Genomic DNA, 18,356 nt, shown 5'->3' on the forward strand with positions numbered 1-18,356 from the left:
TCATTTTTGGCCACCCAATGACGACAAGATCGTGGCTTGTCAAAACTTGTGACCACAGTATAGGTAGAGTGTAAATCGAGTAAACTGTAATGTCTGTTGTTCCATATCAAATTGAGTAGAAATCATCAGCAGTTAACCAGCAAACAGCAGAAGGTGACCATTAATGTATGATTATTTCTGTTAAAAAAGTTCAATGTTCAAAAGTTATCCAAATTTTTAAGTTTGAAAAGTTTAATGATGGTATACAATCATTAACTAGGCTCTTCACCCACAACCTTCATTGTTCGTACCCAGTAGATGTAAAATATTTGTTGTCAAGAGATCAGACCAGATTTTTCTTTCAGCGTTTTTCTTTGTACTGGGAGGAGAGAGAAGGTTTTATGTGGTATGATTTGCAGTTGGTCACCACTTGTCAAATTTATTAGAGTTTTACTTTTATTGTGTCAAGTATTTTAAACTCAGGCATTAGTCTGGAGTTTCCCAATGACACTTTACTGGAGTGACCTCTGTTAGAGTAGATGTGCTGTGAAAGTAGTGCATCTTAACTTCCAACCCCTTCCTCAGCCCACATTACCAATATACTGTCAACACAAGCTGGAGATACTATCTCTCTGCTGACCTTCTCCTTCTTAATGATGCATGTAAACCCTCCCCCTCCTTTCCATCACTCGGCTTTATTTGCCTCGCAACAAATGATCACCCTTGATTTGAGGATCTATGTCTATGTCTTGCGGTTCCTCTTCAGTGGATGCAATAAAGCATCTTCTCTCTTTCCTTTTGCCCCAACCGCCTCAGTCAATCTTCTGGCTTATTCAGATGCTCCAACAACAATCGCCTGTGCAGTGGCCTTGTGGTTAAGACACACCCACATTTTTTAGATGGCACAGATGCCAGACTGTCTAATCATCTTAGTCAGTGTAGAACACATATATCAATAAAGTTGTTTTAGGCCTTCAGAAGTTTATTACTAAAGCATGTGGAATCACTAGTTTCCCATAGTGGCTTTGATGCTTATTGGTACTGAAATTGCAAAATAGCAAAGATAAAGAAAAAGTCTACTAATAATGGGTTGTAGATCCTGTATTTTATTCCTCTATCTCTTTTATGTGACATATCCATCCTTCATAAAAACACATTTGTTCAGAAAATTTTTTCCTTTTCCTACATTGTCTCCTGGATTTGGAAGGACTTTGAGTAAGTTTCCTTAAGCGAAAACTTAATGTTGTTGAACAGTGAGATAGTTCTTCAGTAATTTGTGTCTCAGTTGGAAGTGTTACAATTTAAGCAATTTTTCTTAGTTATTTCCTTTGTGCCAGCAATGGTGCCACTTCTTTGTTATTACTCATTCTCAGGATGGTAGGACAATAAACCTCACTCTATAATGACTGGGCAGCGGGTAGATTGTTAGGGAAGGTTGTTAAGGGTGACTGAAGTACGACGGCATCGATTACCTTTGTTTCCTTGGCCTTCGTTTATCATCTTGGATTGATCTCTGAAAGCACAAAGACAAAAAGTCACCTGGTAGGCAACTTTTATCCAATAAGATGAATGCCAGATTACAGACATTTCTCGTTTTATGATCCTGGATTAAAATTTTTGCATTCTTAACTGGTAGGTCATTTAAGGACTCCACTTAGTGGTCACTTTGACATAGCAAATTAAGCGAACAACTTCTTTTATTGTTACATCTGTCATGTGTTCATCGAGCAGCTAGCAAATGATCCTTAAACTGCACAAGTAACTCACATGGATCAAGTTGTAATACGTTGAGTCCTCAGGAGTGTTCAGTGTTTTTGGCTTCTGTGTCCTGCGTGGCGTTCTCGTCTGCTTAAGGTCAACTGCAAACACAAGTGAAATGAGATTCCTTTGTCACATTTGACACAACTGCTGAACAGGTCATGTGGACTTCTATTTATACATCTGCCCAATGTCTAAAGAAAAAAAAAAAAAAAACAGTTAATTTTTTTCCCTGCTGTTTAATTTAAAGCAAAATTTTAAGGACAGAAAGAAAGGCCACACAATAACCCTGACCAGATTAATTAACCCTCCTATAAGTGCATAACCCATATTGACACCTGTTGCCACCAGTCTTTCTTGAAAAATTCCCTGAATTTCAGGAAAGCACTGTGAGGCGTGAGCTCATTTGATTGGTTTTATTTTAAATATTTAAAACACTTTTCATAGAAGCATTTTTCATCCGAGTGTCTGTGCTGTATTAATGACTTTATGAATACTTTCAAGTAAATTTATTGTGGATATATTGTGAATTCTGCCCTTTGATTGCCTGTGGGACATGGAATATGACTCTAGTCTCTAATTTCCTTCTTTTATCATGTTGTAAATGTTAACAGGAAAAACGGTATACCATCAGTCAAAGTCTATAAAAGTTAATTGGCTAAAGGGAGGAAAGGGATTGCCATATTTATTAAATGTGTCTCTTTCAAAGGTCATTGCAACTACTGAATCGTTCACAAGGTAGTCTGAAATATTTATTTTTATGAAGATTATTGCAACACTAAATGAAAACATGATCATTATTTCATTAACATTTCACATAAATAACAATTCTATTGGCATTCAAAGTTCACACAATAGTTCTGTGTTTTTTCAAACTCTGAAAAGAATTGAGTATGAATGTTCTATTATTACTCTTGTAGACTTGCATGGTACATGATTAATTTAAAAAATATCCATCAAGAAATAAATTTAAATTGATGCAGAAAACAAAACATGATGGCAACACTTGCCCTTTAAATTATATTTCCTTTTTTTTTTAGAAATCTGATTTGCATAACAGCATTTCTTTACCCTAAATTTGTCAAATCTCAATTTCCAATAATAAAATCTTCATTAAATTGTAATAAAATGAAAAAAGGAAGCGGAGGAAATACAGTCAGAGGGAATTATGATCAACCACCTCATGTATCGAGGACATTTATACAACCAGATAAAGGACCTATACGATACTGTCCTAGTTTGGTATGTCAAACATGGCAGTGATTAATTTTTTTGGCCCCTTTCACAGATAGTACATAAAACAGATAGGAATGAGGCAATGCTTTCATCAGAGTTATGAGGACAAGTCGTCATTACACTGAAAAATAGATAATAATTATAACTGACATGAGAGTTCCCCTGGATATCGGCAACTTCTGGAAATAACTTGGGGCAGTGTAATTCTAGTTGGCAGTGCAGTTTTAGCTTATAAAAAAAAAAACAATTTCACCAGCAGTGTTTTCATACCCACATCAGGCAGGAAAAAGCAATTACACATACAATCTGAGAATCAAACGAACAAAAGATTCGTACGCCTCTGGAGATTTCAGATGGCACATCAAGAAGGAAGGGAAAAAAAATGGTTTCTTTTCTGGGCACTCCATATCTTTGCTTTCGATGCTATCATCTGTCACCAGAGAATGGCAAGCGTCAATCAATGATAAAATTATCAGCTGTGTAATACAATGTCCGGAAGTAAGGAAACTTGCCGTCCTCCAATCTTAGTTGGGATCAGAAACCTAGACAGCTTTGCGATAGTGTCATTTTATTTCAGGCCCTTTATAGGTATGTGGGATAAACAGAGTAACACGTATACAGTAAAAAGAGACTGACTTCAGAGAAATCTCCCTGGACTGAATCCCTGCTCAGTGCATTTAGGGAGAAAGAAGCAGACGTATACTTGAATGCAGTTGGACCCCAAGACACAAGGAGTTCCATTTAATACCCCTACCTTCACTTACAAGGCATTTCTTTGCACTTACAAGGACTGAATTTCAAGGATTTTGTGTGTCTCATGGTAGCTGAGCCACCATTCATTTGCTCTTCTCAGTTATAGCTTCTCTTGTGTTGTAAACCTTCAGCTTACATTAGCCTTTGTTTGCTTGTTCCACTTGTTATAACCTCAACGATCATGACCCCTTTCGGACTGTCCTAACCATGTCTGCTTGCTTCTTTGGTGAGTGTGAATTCATTTGCATTGTTTCCATTGATTTCTTTGGTCTTTACTCTTCCATTTGGTCTTGTTTTTTTGATTTAAAGATAAAATTAACAACCATAGTAGACAAGGAAGAGTTGAATCAGCTTCACAATGTGTACAACGTACCTGTCTGTAGGCCTGCAGTGTAACCGTTGAGTTGCTTTCCTTTCATAAACATACCATTGTTGGCAGGGTTTATCTGGTGAGCTAGAATGATTTCATTGAGCTTCTTCTGAAGAGCCAAGTAGTTTTCAGATGCTCTGCTTACCTGTAACAATGGGAGAAAAACATTACAAGAGCAATACTACTTAAGTATGACAGACTTCAGTTTGGTCCCTTTCAGTCAGTAATCTTCAACAAGTTGAAATGATCATGTGACTATGTCCTCACTTCTTTAGAAAAATGTTCCAGTTCCTCCATTTCTTTATCAGCTGTTGCCTTAAGGTTCTTTCTGTCTTTGTAACCCCGGAAATTACTCTGGATTTTTACTGCAGCCTTCTCTTCCTCCATGGGATCGTCTTGCATGGGTTCTGTATGTTCTATCTTAACATCACTGAGCTCCAGGGTCTCTTCTGTGCCCTTGTCAGATGCTTTCCTCCATTCTCTCTCTTCCTTCAACCTCTTCCTCTCTCGGTGGCCTCTGAAGTTGCTCTGCAGCACTGTAGCTGCTTTCTCCTCATCTGCCTTCGCTTCTTCATTGTTTAGCCCCGATTCTGGGTTTAGATCTTCCTCTGCCTCATACAGTTCGTTTTGTACCACCTGCTTCTTCTTGGGTATCTTTCCCTCTTCCTGCAGTCTTTTGCGTTCCTTATGCCCACGGAAGTTGCTCTGGATGACCACAGCAGCTTTAGCCTCCTCTTCTTCTGCTCCCAGGGTTTCTGCTTTGGCCTCTTCTTCTGGGGGTTGGACAGGCTCAGCAGCAGGCTGTCCTCCCTGTTCAGGGGTTTTTGTTCCCTTGCTTCTGCGAGGCATCTTCCCCTCCTCCTCAAGCTTCTTTCGTTCCTTATGTCCTCGAAAATTGCTCTGGATGACCGTAGCAGCTTTTGCCTCCTGTTCCAAATCAATATCCTCCCCAGCACTCTCACACCTCTCTTCCAGGTTGGTGTTCTGTCTGGAGTTTACCTCTACCTCTGTCTGAATGTCCTCAAAGTCAAGAGCTGCTTGGACATCCTCTGCAATCTCTTGGCCAGCTTTGGTTTTCTGTCGTTCTTTGAACTTTTTCCTCTCCTGGTAGCCCCTGTAGTTGCTCTGAAGGACCACAGCGGCTTTAGTCTCATCATCCTCAGGGTCGCTTCTCTGTGATGGGTGGTTGGTCTCCTCAAAGACATCGCCCACATTCTCTGTTGGGGCCCCCTCTTGCATGCCAGGCTTTGCTTGTTTTTCTGCCTGAATAGCCTCTCTTAAAAAAACAAACAAAAAAAAAAAAAAAACAGCACATTCAATTAGGTAAATGAGGCCTACAAAATTTTATGGGTTTTACCATTTCATCACAAATGGATTTCAATTATTAGAGAAAAGAGGAAAAACTTTGTTTAACTTACATCACAGGTCAATTAATAATAACAATAATATATAAAATATATTTGTATTTCCACTTCCTGATGTTACCAGGCAGTAAAACACTCTCATACAGAACAGCAGTGTGGAACTGTCTTCATTCAACTCACATCCTGAGTTTGAAGTTAGTGTCTTGTATTCTGAATGTTGCTGATCAGCAACAAGATGACAAATGTTGCACATGTTTATAGAAATAATCAGTAAACAATAAGCATGAAATATGAATTTTATTAGACATGTTTATTTTCAGACATTAAGTTAATTTTAATTTTAAGAAAAATGGTAAAATTCTTATAGTCTGTTTTTCATCATAGCTATGTTCAATCATTTAAATTAAACAAAATCTCTTTTGTTATGCTTGTCAGATTGTACAGATAAAGCAAAGCAAATTAAAAGTGGCCAAACTCCTATGAATACTGCACATGGTGTTTCAATTTAATAAAAGACAATTTAAAAAAAAATCCTGCCACAGGCTATGTTCTATTTTCCTGAGGCACAGGACAAGCATGGGACAAGCAGCTGACAGAAGTCAAACCAGTGCATTAATTAATCAATGTCTTTTAGTGAATTGGTCCTAGACTGCAGGTTTAACTAAAGTTTTCCAAGACCCCGTAGTGTGTGGACTCTGAGGCATAGACTTCTGGACTCTGTATGTTGAGGACCCAATGCAATCATAAAACTGATGAAATTAAGCTTCCAGTTCTATGAAAATGAAAATAATTCTAACACTGTTTCAAAATCATGTCACTTACAAGGCAAAGGGAGGGAAAGTATGAAAAATTAGTGCAGCGAAGGACTTACTTTTTCTTCTGGAAACTCTTCCTCTCCTTGTAGCCCCTGTAACGAGCTTGAATCTTGGTAGCAGCTTTATTCTTCTCATCAATTAACTCCTTGTATTGTTTCCTTGCAAGGTACCCTCTGCACACTGTCAAAGACAACATTAACAAACTGAGACTGAGACTACTTACAATGGGACAGTTTAAATCCTGTACTTATGTTTTCCAAAAGTATGAGCATATGGTATCCATATACAGTATGGATTTATTGAGAAAATTAAAAAAAATATATAACCTTCATATAGACATTCTTCAGTTATGAAAAGATTATGAAAATATCTTACCAGCCTGGAACTGAATGATGTGAGCCTCCAGCTTAGCTTTATTCTTATCATCTATGACTTCTTTCCTGACTTTATATCCTCTGTAAGCTGTTGGGAGTGAAACATGAGTGAAGAAATTATAAAATGGCTGTAATATTTCCTCAACAGTGCGCACACACACACACACACACACACACACACACACACACACACACACACACACACACACTGGCTTAAAGTGCTTGTCCCAAGAGGAGGTCGTGGCGAACCGGAGCCGAACCTGGCAACACAGGGCGCAAGGCTGGGGGGGGGGACACACCCAGGATGGGATGCCAGTCCATTGTAAGGCACCCCAAGTGGGACTTGAACCCCAGACCCACCAGAGAGCTGGAGCTGACCAAACCCGCTGCACCATCACACCTCCTCCTCAACAGCACTTTCATGATATCATCATTATGCCGCAGCAAGTAGCACTGGTGCCTCTCAGCACCTAGGCCATTGTTTCACATTTAGGGTTTGATTCTCACTCAGTCTGTCCAGAATTTGCATGCTCTCCACATGTTCGCATGGGTTTCCTCCCACAGTCCCACCACAGACATGCATGGAAGAAAGCAATGGTGAACAGCTTCTGTTCCCTCCCTTGCCTTGAGAACCAAGTGAGTGGTTGACTTTGACTCAATGGCATTTACCCCTTACCCAACTGAGTCTCATTATGCAAAACTGTGAGGTGTTGTGAAAGTCCTTGGATTGCAAAGAGATTGCAAACAGTGAGACAAGCGACAAGCACATGACTAACTGGAACTAGTGTTATCGCTGTTAGCTAATTAATGAACAGCTTTGGTTAATATTCAAATAAAATATCATGGTGAGAAATGATATCTGAGCGCGGTGGCATGTTGCTCTACCGACATCAGCCTTATAACTCTGCTTTGCATAACTGATGCTTCTGCCTACAAGAGTCTGCATTTCCTGCAGGTCTTCAGTACAGCAGAAACATGCAGTTTGTACTGACTCTGTTGTGGACAGTGTGTTTCTAGCAGGTTTGAGGCTCAGAGGAGCAGCTAGCTCACCGGACTGTAAGACCACGGCGCTGTGCTCCCGCCTTTCCAGTATCTTGCGATACCTCTTTGCGCCCAACCAGCCCCGCACACAGGCCTGAACCAAGACAATGCGGTCCGTCATCCTCCTCACCATCAGGTTCAGCTGCTCCACATGGTAGTACTTCAGGAATACCTGACCCCCAATGAAGCACAAACAAATGCACACATACAAAGGGATCAAGGGTTGAGACAATGGCTGATTGCATGTTAGAACATCTATTTTGAATGAAAGATCTATTCTGGATTTTTTCATCTGTCACTAAGGTAGGAAAAGTAAAGTTAATAAAGCACAAAATGATTACATGATATATATTTAAAGAAAAGTAAAGTGATGGAATGGAGATCTTACTTTAGTTTTCCCTAAAACCCAGTTTTCCAGCTTTGCCTTCTCCAGTATGGCTGCACAAGTTTCCGGGCTTATGGTGGGCTCCTCATTTGCCCTGAAGGTCAGGATGGCATACCTGTGAGAAGAGCATTCCATTCTTAAAACCAAAATCAACAGAGATTCAAAACAACTAGTAAGCACTTGTAAACCCACATCAACTACAAAACTTGACAGGTGTTTGAAGCTGCAACAGTCTGAAAAAGTCATTTTAGTTTTAATATAAAAGATACTTCATTCTGCTCACCTTTTGATAAAATTAGCAAAGAGAATGCGATGGGAGTACCCTTGGCGACGGATTTTAGCCGTTTCCAAAATTCCGGTGTAGCGGAGCTGGACCAGCACCTTCTCCCTATCAAACTTGTTGGCCTGGCGATCATTATTTGGTTTGATACATCGTACAAAGTGTGGCTGCCCAGCCACCATCTTCGACAGCAGGTCCATCAGAGAGTACTGGAAGTAGTGTTTCAAAGACAGAGTGTAAGCATGTATTAATGAAGTAGTTTTGAAAAATATAGTCTTTCATTGTCTTATGAAGGCAATTTGTCCCTGAAAAATCCTCCGTAAGGTGAATTCATGTAAGTCAAAGATGAAATTGCAACTGTGGTAAAAGTTCTTGTGTTCCTGAATCCTAAACTTGACACTCTTCATACTAAAATATCAGCAAATCCCATTGATATGGATACAGTTAATTCAATAGTGAACAGTAGTTGTTACAACAACATAACAAGGTAGTTTCCCTTCATTAATCACTCTATAATACTGTACGACTGTCTACCTGCACTTTTTCATGTCATTCGTCACCATAATGTGTTGTACAGTTAAAGGTTCAGAGAGAAAATGCACACACACATATATGGCATTCCAGGTTTGTGCAATAATTCAACCATAAATCCAAAAATAAATTTAAAAAGGCCAATAAATACAAAAGGAGTCACAGAAAAAAAAATGGTCTCGATTACTGAGATCATAAAAAGTGAAACTAGTAAACAAAAGATAATGAAGGTTGAGAACTTAATGCAGTACGAAGTATAAACAAAAGTAAAAACTATAAAAGTGAAGAAGACTCAATGGTGACTAATCTCACGCCACTTGGGTATCAGGGGAAATCTAAATTTGGTCTTTGTAAATGCAAAGAAATGTCTCATAAGCCAAAGGATGGGTATTAAATGAAACTCCTATAAAGTTTAATTGAAGGGAAACATCCCTGGGGATGACTGTGCAACCATTTGCTGAAATTTAGAAATAAAATCAGCTTGCTTACTCTGAAATAAGATGCTACGGTTTGCGTTCTCATGTTGGTTGTTTCTCTGGGGTGATGAGTCGACTCAGCACTGTTAGCCTAAAAACACACACAAAAATTCCACAGTGGTAAACGCCAATGTTCCACTTCCATTTGCAATAACAGGTATACACTCCAGAAAGCAGACAAACTGCTGAAATCTGTAGGTTTTCTACAGCAAAGGGACACAGTTTCGAACAGATTAACCTTAATTTCTAGTTTGTGTAAAAAGCCGATGAAACGTCTATGTTAAAAGCTTGAGCAGATCACTATATATCTGCAGCCATCTTAATGGCAGTGGCGACGTATCGGCCTCACATATCACATGTGTAATACATTTAAATCTCACATGCAACATATGACCTCAAATTAATGTTCCCTATGAAATACACTGAAAAGCTTTAAGCAGCACGGGGGGTAAGGTGGTGCAGCGGGCTTGGCTGGGTCCTGCTCTCCGGCAGGTCTGGGGTTTGAATCCCCCTTGGAGTGCCTTGCAACAGACTGGCATCCCATCTTGGGTGTGTCCCCTACCTCTCCGGCTTTGCGCCTTGTGTTGCCGGGTTAGGCTCTGGTTTGCCGCAACCCCACTTGGGACAAGCGGTTTCAATCTGTGTGTGTGTGTGTGTGTGTGTGTGAGAGCTTTAAGCAGCACAGCCACCCTGAGTCAGATCACTGGAACAAAAAAATTATGATTTTGTTTACGAATATGCTCCCGAACATTTGCTAATATGAGATTATGAGACCTTTCCGGAATATTGGCTCCCTTACAATAGCGTGACATGAGCAATATTACAAACAACGCTAATAAATAAATGAGACATTAAATTCTAACTCTATGTGGACAATCAATACCTTGGGAGTTAATTGGTAATTAAGGTCTGGCCCGGTGTCACCGGTGCGCTACGCTATGACTATTGACACGGACAGGCAGATGACGTCAAACAGACGAACATGCTCACACACAGGAAGAACCAGAGTCCCTCTGCACAACACAGGCACGAGGCACAGTACGTGTGCTCAGAAACAAACAGAAGCTTCTAGTCTACTCTATAGCCTAATTTTCTCTGGAGGGTGAAGCCCAGTGTCTCTTTTGTTTAGAAGTAAAACGCAGTATAAATTAAGGGAGAAAGTGTTATTACCTCACTGACTGATAATGAACTGAACAACATTAGCATTCCCATCTTTACAAGGAGAAACCAAGGGAGGGGGAGACAGGGAGCACACTTGAGGTTAATTGATCTTCCAGGGAGAAAGAAAGAGAGAGAGAAAGAGAGAGAGAGAGAGAGACAGAGAGAGAGAGAGATGCATGCAAAACTCTGCCACAGTGTATTATTTCAAACGAGAAGCGAAAGCAGCTTCGGCGCCGGTACCTTGGAGAAATTGAGGGTGCGCTGCGGGGTGCGTGTTTGCATCGTCCCCATGGTTTTACCCCTGGTGTGGGCCAGGTTTCCTGAAAGCGAGAAGGGGATGAGCTCATGTGACAGATGAGAGGAATCTCGTGGACAGCTTTATTGATAACTGCTAATCACGGAATTACTATAATTTCCTTCTTGTATGTTGAGTACTGTCTTTACAGTATACTTTCTTACACAGTCCATTTCTGAGCAGTTATAGGGTGATAAAAAAGCATATACACTTGATGCTGATCTTTGTAGCCCCTGTCAATTCCTTTGGTAGAAAATAGACTGTTGTAAACTCATCTGCTATAAAAAAAAAATCAAATTACATACATCTGCAAATAATATGATTAGCACTGGCATTTATTAATGAAGAAATGATTAATCAAATGGCGTTAGTGTGTTAGGAATAGGTCTGACACATTCATGGGGGCCTTGGGTACTAGAGAGCTGCTTTGTGCATTTTGTTGGACCCATTTTTGTGAGTGACAGAGAAGGAAATGTCGTGAGGGAAACTGGAGCATTTCACAAATCTTTCTTTCAGAGACTAGCATTTGTACAGGGACAGAGATCCCAGCGAGGAGTACACCTGGGCATCTTTGAGCATTTTTCTGACTAAATTCCAGGACGACTTCCTCTGTTGCACCCTGTTCGTCCCTGGAGATTGCGCTATGCAGGGGGTCCTCAACTTACAACATATAGGACTTATCATGGCCCGGACTTACAAAATCCGTTCCATCAGTCTTATTATATTATTCTTGAGTGCAAACATTTGATCGCACCATAGCGTGCTGTATGATAACTTCAGAATGATGGCAAAGCACCAAGTTTCCTATCGACTCAGTGTGTCAATGTCGAACTGCATTTTATTTACTAATTGTTTTTTTTTTTTTTTATGTACATAACATCTTGTTTGCGATTCCATTTAAGGTACTTTTTTAAATCAATGGCTAGTAAGCGAAAACATGAGCATTCTGGTGGCATAGGAATGAACAAGCGAAAGAAAACAGTGAGAAATCAAAGTGGAAATGAAAGCACAGCATGAAAATTTTAAATGTGAATAATGTGTAAAATCAGTGAAAATACAACAAAGTTCTATTACTGAACATAGCATTGATGGATGCTGAATGGTTTGTATATTGTTATGGTTTATATAATACAGTATTATGGGATTTGCAACTTATGAGAAAGTCGGCTTACGGCAAGGTAGTCAGGAGTACCTGTACAGCGTAACTTAACCTAAATGGGTAACACTATATGAGACTGCCTACAATAAAAACTGCCACCTATGAAATGGAAAAATGAACCTCAGCTGGAATGGTGGTTACAGCTGCCACCTTCAACTCAAAGGACTCTTTGAGTTGAATCCCACTTCCTGATACAGTGCCGTTAATCAAGGTACTTCTCTTAAATTGTTCCAGTGAGAATACCCTAGCTGTAGAACTGGATAAATCACTGTAAGCAGATTATTGCAAGTTGCTTGGGGAACAGTGCTGGCCAATGAAATAAATGTAAAAAGCAATAATGAAGCAGTCAACCTAAGATATCTCAAAATGAATGTTTACAGAAAGATTTTGCAATGTCTAGGGCTTGTTAGCTGAGTCATGACACAGTATAACTGCCTGGATGAGCCAAGGCACATTGCAGACTAGTGTCATTGTGAGCGACGCAGGAACGAAGGCAGCGAAGCACCCTCAATCCCCTGGACGTGCACATGGGCAGGATATTCAGTGACCCTCATTAGTTCCGTTAGCCACTTCGGAATTAATAAGGTGTGGAAACACAATGCACATGAATGATGTTGGAGTGGTGCGAATACTCAAAACAGGTGTAATGGAATAAACAGGAGACAAAAAAAACTGGCTTAATAACAATGCAGCTCAGAGATCTTAACCTTGAAAAGAGTCATTGGCACCTGGGTCTTATATTTCTTCTTAGGCTGTGTTAATTCATGGTAACTCAAGGAACTACTATGAGGCATTAGTAAAATTTCCAAATATAAATCATTGATTCCCCACACACACACTTATATATATATATATATATATATATATATCGGGATGTTAGTGCTGTGTTAGAGGAGGTGCGAAGTACCGCGCAACTGGGGCAGGAGTGAAGGTGAAGGAGGCCACGGCCCGGAGGATGATTTATTCTCTGGCAATCATGCATGTTAGACTCTAATTGAGGGCCCCAGGGCAGAGTCTGCCTTGTCAGTTTTGGGTTTTTCTCACATTTCCTCTCATGGAGCCACATATGGCCTCCCCACAGAATAGAACAAGAAAAGCCTGCACCCCAAAATGGCTCATTAAGGTGAATTAAAAAATAAAAAAAACAATCATTGGCTTCTTGATCTGATGTACTTTTGCAGTTCCATCACAGAAAAGGGTACTTACTCTGCCAAGACCCGTTATTCACAAAAATACGTTGGCCTCCAATTGTAGGAGGGCGGACTGAAAAAAGGTGAGAGCAGTTTGGTTTCTTCAGCTCGGCAGTAGTGTACAATAAACCTGAACAGATGATGTCGGCTCTCTGAGTTATTTTTCTTTTTAAAAGCCATTGCTTTTGTGGCCTGTCTTGCATTAAGCAACTGTCATCACAACAGCTGAACTTCAAATGTGCCACGTATCCTCAGATCAACACCATGCTAACACATTACTTACCATATTTCTGTTCTAAACATCTTCATTTTTGATTCTTATTATGATCTTGATCTTTATGATAGACAGAAACATTACAATGCATGTTGCAGGAAATGGAGAGTTAGGGAACGCCATGCCATAGTGCTAGTGTAGTTGAAGCAGAACTTCATAAAAGTGGATGAAAACAAAGAAACAATGTCCTAAGGACCAAATTTTAATAGTTTTACCTGTCTTGGTGAGAGGGTGAGTAACCAGCTTGCGAATCAGTTCATTCTCAGAGGATCTGAGCAGTAGAACTATATCTGCTGGAAGAGTATCTCTGTTCTTCGCCAGGAATCCACCTGCATTGTAGATGACCTACAAACATCCACATGTCAGGATTTAACCCTAATATACCACACAACTAAACAATGCTTATGCCATTTCTACTTAAAATTACCTTTCCTGCATAATGATGAATACCAAATCCCAGGTCGACTCTTTTTGGCCTCCAGAAGTTTTTAGACTTCAGGTTGTCTTCAAACTTTTCTGAAGAAATTGAACATGACTTACATTACGTGAGTTTTTATTGTATTTTTGTAAAACAACATGCATGTTTCACATGTCTGTTTCTATGTAGTATTTAGAATTTTTCTAATGCAACATATTTAAAATTCAAATATTTTAGTCTTGGGCCCTTTAAAGCAATAAAGTGAAAAAATGGAATGTTGGAAAAGAAGTTAAATGGACAATTTCATATTGAAATGATACGTCAGAACTGGCAAATTCTTACTACGGCGTAAACACAGCATGGTGATAAATGTGTGATGGTGGTGCCCGCATTCTACTGGTCTCGGTCCGTCTGACACTGAAAGGGATGAAGACCCACTTGCCAAGGTCATGTTATTTTGAGACAGGGGGTGGCGGGGGAGTAAAGAGACAAGCTCATGGAGGAACTTGCCTACAAGGGTCTGGTCCGTTGCCTGTGGAAAGCGGCTCTCCTCATCCAGGAGTGACAGCAAGCCCATGGGCTTCTGCAGAAACATGTCCAGGAGCGGACGGTTGTCCTCATACTCTATCACGCGTGCGTCCACGTCCTCATTCAGGTATTCATCCTGTGGTACGTAGGGTTTGGGGTAAATAATGACAAAGCTCTCAGGAAAAAGTTCTTCTGGAAGAAGTAAAGAAACTACAGAGGGACATCTGGTAGTGCAGTGGTTAGAGCTACTGCCTTGAGACCCACAGGTGGCAGGTTCAATCCCCCCCTCTGGCTGTAGTACCCTTGAGCAAGGTACTTACCTTGAAAGAAGAAAAAAAAAAAAATTGCTCCAGTAAATTACCCACCTGTATAAATGGGTGAATGATTGTAAGCATGTAATAATTGTGACCTTAACATTGTAAGGTGCTTTGGAGAAAAGTGTCAGCTAAATAAATATAATGTAAACTAAGTGAGCCTTTGAAAGACATAATACAATAGTCATCCATTATTCTGAGGACTTCTAATACCCACTTTCATTAATCTGCCCCAGGATTATTAATACCACTTATTATTAACTGGTTTGGATTTTAACTTATTCTATCTGCGACATTCAGTCGGGCACAATAAAATGGGACCACCTTTAAAAATTGTGCTATGTGGCTATATAAGAGAGACTGTGAGCAGCACTGCATTGTGGGAACAGTGGACCCATGCTTTCAGTTGCATTCTGGCACTCTACAATCTCACCTGCATACTGAAGTTTGTTTTGGCATCTTCTATTTTGCATCACTATCCTTTGATTTTATAATTTTTTCTTTATTTAAATGTGACATATGCCTTTGCATTCGTGAAGGCAGTGCACACAATCATGGCATGTTAACGTTAGAAAATACACACACAGACATTGGCTGAAGCCACTTGACTCGAGCGGGGTCGCGGCGAGCCGGAGCCAAACCTGGCTGCGCAGGGTGTAAGGCTGGAGGGGGAGAGGACACACCCAGGACGGGACGCCAGTCCATCACAAGGCACCCCAAGCAGGACTCGAACCCCAGACCCGTCAAAGAGCAGGACCCGGCCAAGCCCGCTGTGCCACCACACCCCCCTCAACTTTAGAAAATAGTTTTTTTTTTTTAATTTTTGATTTAATGCTGTTATTAATTGTTGGTGACAGTGAATGACAGTCATTTTCTAATGGGTTATACAACTTTATAATTAAGATATTAAGCATCACTGAGGCTGATTTAAAGGTGAACTTTGGAGGCACTTGGAATGAATTGGATTTTTTTTCCCCTCATAAGAAATAATAGACTAAATAATTTCATTATTCTGGCTTTTTTTACATTGTCTATTTTTAGAAATGAATTAGGACTGGATGAGTTACCACCTAGGTTTTTTAGATTAAACTCCCTCCATGGGAATGCTTCTTGCTCTGAAGCCACACTGGTTAGCAGTCTGCCTGACGCTCAGGCGGAACAATACAGGATGACGACACACCCCTCAGTAATACTTCCATGATCATTAGGAGACCATCAGGTTGACCACTGAACAGGAGAAAATTACACCTTGCTTACACAGGCATTTTTTCCCAAATATCTCCAAGTGCCCATCCAGAATACACCCTCCTTAGCCTTACATGCTGTGTGTCCAGGATATGTTCTGGATCACCACAACCCTGATTTAGACAAACAGTTACTAACAGTGAATGAGTCTCCAAGTGAAAATGTGAAGCCTTCAAGCTCCATGGTGGAAACCGTAAAAAATCGAAAAGTGTAAGATCATGGCAGCTATGCCTTGCCTAGTGTTTACTAGGTACAACAAAATCAGGGTAACATGCTGGGGAAAGGGCAGCGTCCAGACTGGCTGGAGGACAAGGTGTTGACACAAATGCAGGAGAACGTAGCACAAGGACAGAAAATGTTTGCTGTTCAGAGCTTCCAGGTAACAGTGCACACATACGCAGCTGAAAAAATAGATCTGTGAAACTGAACACAATATTTGGGGCATTTAAACCTGGGCAAGGTCGCTTTGCGGTGAGCGTGTTCCAACAAAATAGAACAAAGTGTTCAAATGTTCTATTGCATAAGGCTTCCGAAGACCCAGGCCACCGTTTTAAATTTTTTTGTAGATTTTCCAGAATGATCGCTTAAAGGCATTAAAACAGAAACTCAGTGAAGGCATGAACTTCACAAATGAATATGAATTCAAGACACCTACTCCAATGGCAGACAAATCTTGATTTTGACTTTGAAATTCAGGTTTACATAGATAGATTGATTGATCAACATCCTTTACAGGAAGGCTGGGGAATTGCCTTCAGGGAGTGAAAACTCCATATTTATTTATTTATTTATTTATTCATTTATTTTATTTATTCAGAGGACTACAAATCATGACACGTTATCACCATTTAAATGGAAATTAGGCAATTTCCAGGAGACAAAACCTTCTAAATGTTCCCAGGAGTCTCGCCTCCTTGCTCTGCACTAATATTTCATGGAGACAGCTATATCAAAGCCAAGGGTCCTACCTGCTCCCAGGCAAATATGTGCTGATTGAAGTAGAACTGGATCTGCTCATTGGCGATGTTGATGCACAGCTGCTCAAATGAGTTCTTCTTGAAGTTCTCAAACCCAAATATATCAAGGATGCCAATATTGAGACCCTTGTCCTCCTCACTGTGATGACAAAGGAAAAAATACTGTCAAAAAGGGTCATCATAATCAATTGTGAAATAACACTACTGAGAGTGCATTGAAAATTAGATCCCACTTTAGCTGATCGAAATTTGAATGATGGTCGGACGAGGGGATGGTTTACTATTTATTTGACTTCATCACCAACCAGTGGTGGATTACTTCAATTTTAGTCTGGAAATAAACATAAACTATATAGCTGGTGTTTGAAATGATTCCCAAGTCAAGGGCCTCTGGGAATTCTGGGAATTATGCTAAACACTCTCCATTTCTCCACTGAGGTCCATTGATTGTAGCGACCCTGAAGGGGGACATCTGTCAAATGAATAAATAAAACTGATAATAGTCTCTTAGATGCTGCTGTCCTAAACGAACCGCTTTTCTTTTGGTGATTGCCAGTAGCATTATAAACTTTTTGGTTAAACACACTGCTTCCCAAATCTATGGTAATGACCAAAACAATGTAGCGTCCATGTATGCTTTTATAGTGATGTTTGAGTCCGTTCACGTAAATTACTCATGGGTCAGGCAGAACAGCGCAGCAGCCTGTTGCTAAGCATGGGATAGTATGGTGGTGCAGTGAGTAGCGCTGCTGTCTCACAGTGCCTGGGTGGTGCGAGAGGATGTGGGTTTAATCCCTGTTTAGTCTGTCTATGTAGAGTTTGCATGTTCTCTCTGCATGGGTTTCTTCCAGGTGCTCAGGTTTTCTCCCACAGTCCAAAGACATGCTGTTCAGGTTCCCCATAGTATGTGAGTGACACAGAGAGAGTGTGTTTCACTGATGTATGGACGAGTGATCCAGTGTAAGTAGTGTATCTAGCAGTGTAAGTCACCTTGGTGAGTGAGGTGTGTGGGCTGGTAACACTACATAGAGTTCATTGGAAGTTGCTTTGGAGAAAAACATCTGCTAAATATCTAAGTGTAAGCAGCACTCTTATTTTAACATGATATTATATATGGTGTTATAATTTCAGCAAAGTTAGAGCGCACCCATCCATGAAGTGCTACCATGGTAAACATTCATTGTGTAAGAAAGTTTTATTTCATGTAAATTTGTATTTCATTTCATTCAGCTAAAAATCGTTGGTAATTAATTCATTAAAACAATGAGCATGAATATAATGTATCAAAATGATTGTTCATGAGCACTGTGCGTACCAGAGTTCAGGATCTCCAGGCCAGAACAATATTGCAGCCAGGGTTGTAACCATAGGCATGTGGGAACCATTAGTTTAGGAAATGATACAACATTAAACTGAGAAATGAGGGTTCAGAG

General features: G+C 40.2%; 1 protein-coding gene across 2 annotated transcripts in view; it reads right to left on the reverse strand.

Annotated features, from left to right (window-relative positions):
• The window catches only part of myo3a (myosin IIIA), a 58,234-nt gene that overhangs the window by 1,751 nt on the left and 38,127 nt on the right, over positions 1–18,356 (reverse strand). For both annotated transcript variants that reach the window (XM_018741055.2, XM_029246299.1), the window contains 16 exons: positions 16,915–17,062; positions 14,370–14,523; positions 13,869–13,957; positions 13,657–13,786; positions 10,764–10,843; positions 10,533–10,574; positions 9,376–9,453; positions 8,359–8,564; positions 8,079–8,190; positions 7,700–7,862; positions 6,651–6,737; positions 6,332–6,455; positions 4,364–5,372; positions 4,100–4,241; positions 1,747–1,838; positions 1,452–1,492 (listed from right to left, as the gene is read on the reverse strand). In XM_018741055.2, coding sequence (XP_018596571.2) covers positions 1,452–1,492; positions 1,747–1,838; positions 4,100–4,241; positions 4,364–5,372; positions 6,332–6,455; positions 6,651–6,737; positions 7,700–7,862; positions 8,079–8,190; positions 8,359–8,564; positions 9,376–9,453; positions 10,533–10,574; positions 10,764–10,843; positions 13,657–13,786; positions 13,869–13,957; positions 14,370–14,523; positions 16,915–17,062 — 2,697 coding nt within the window. The remainder of the gene's footprint in view (positions 1–1,451; positions 1,493–1,746; positions 1,839–4,099; positions 4,242–4,363; positions 5,373–6,331; positions 6,456–6,650; positions 6,738–7,699; positions 7,863–8,078; positions 8,191–8,358; positions 8,565–9,375; positions 9,454–10,532; positions 10,575–10,763; positions 10,844–13,656; positions 13,787–13,868; positions 13,958–14,369; positions 14,524–16,914; positions 17,063–18,356) is intronic.

The sequence above is a fragment of the Scleropages formosus genome, chromosome 19, assembly GCF_900964775.1.
Source record: "Scleropages formosus chromosome 19, fSclFor1.1, whole genome shotgun sequence".
In the NCBI taxonomy this organism is placed as follows: domain Eukaryota; kingdom Metazoa; phylum Chordata; class Actinopteri; order Osteoglossiformes; family Osteoglossidae; genus Scleropages; species Scleropages formosus.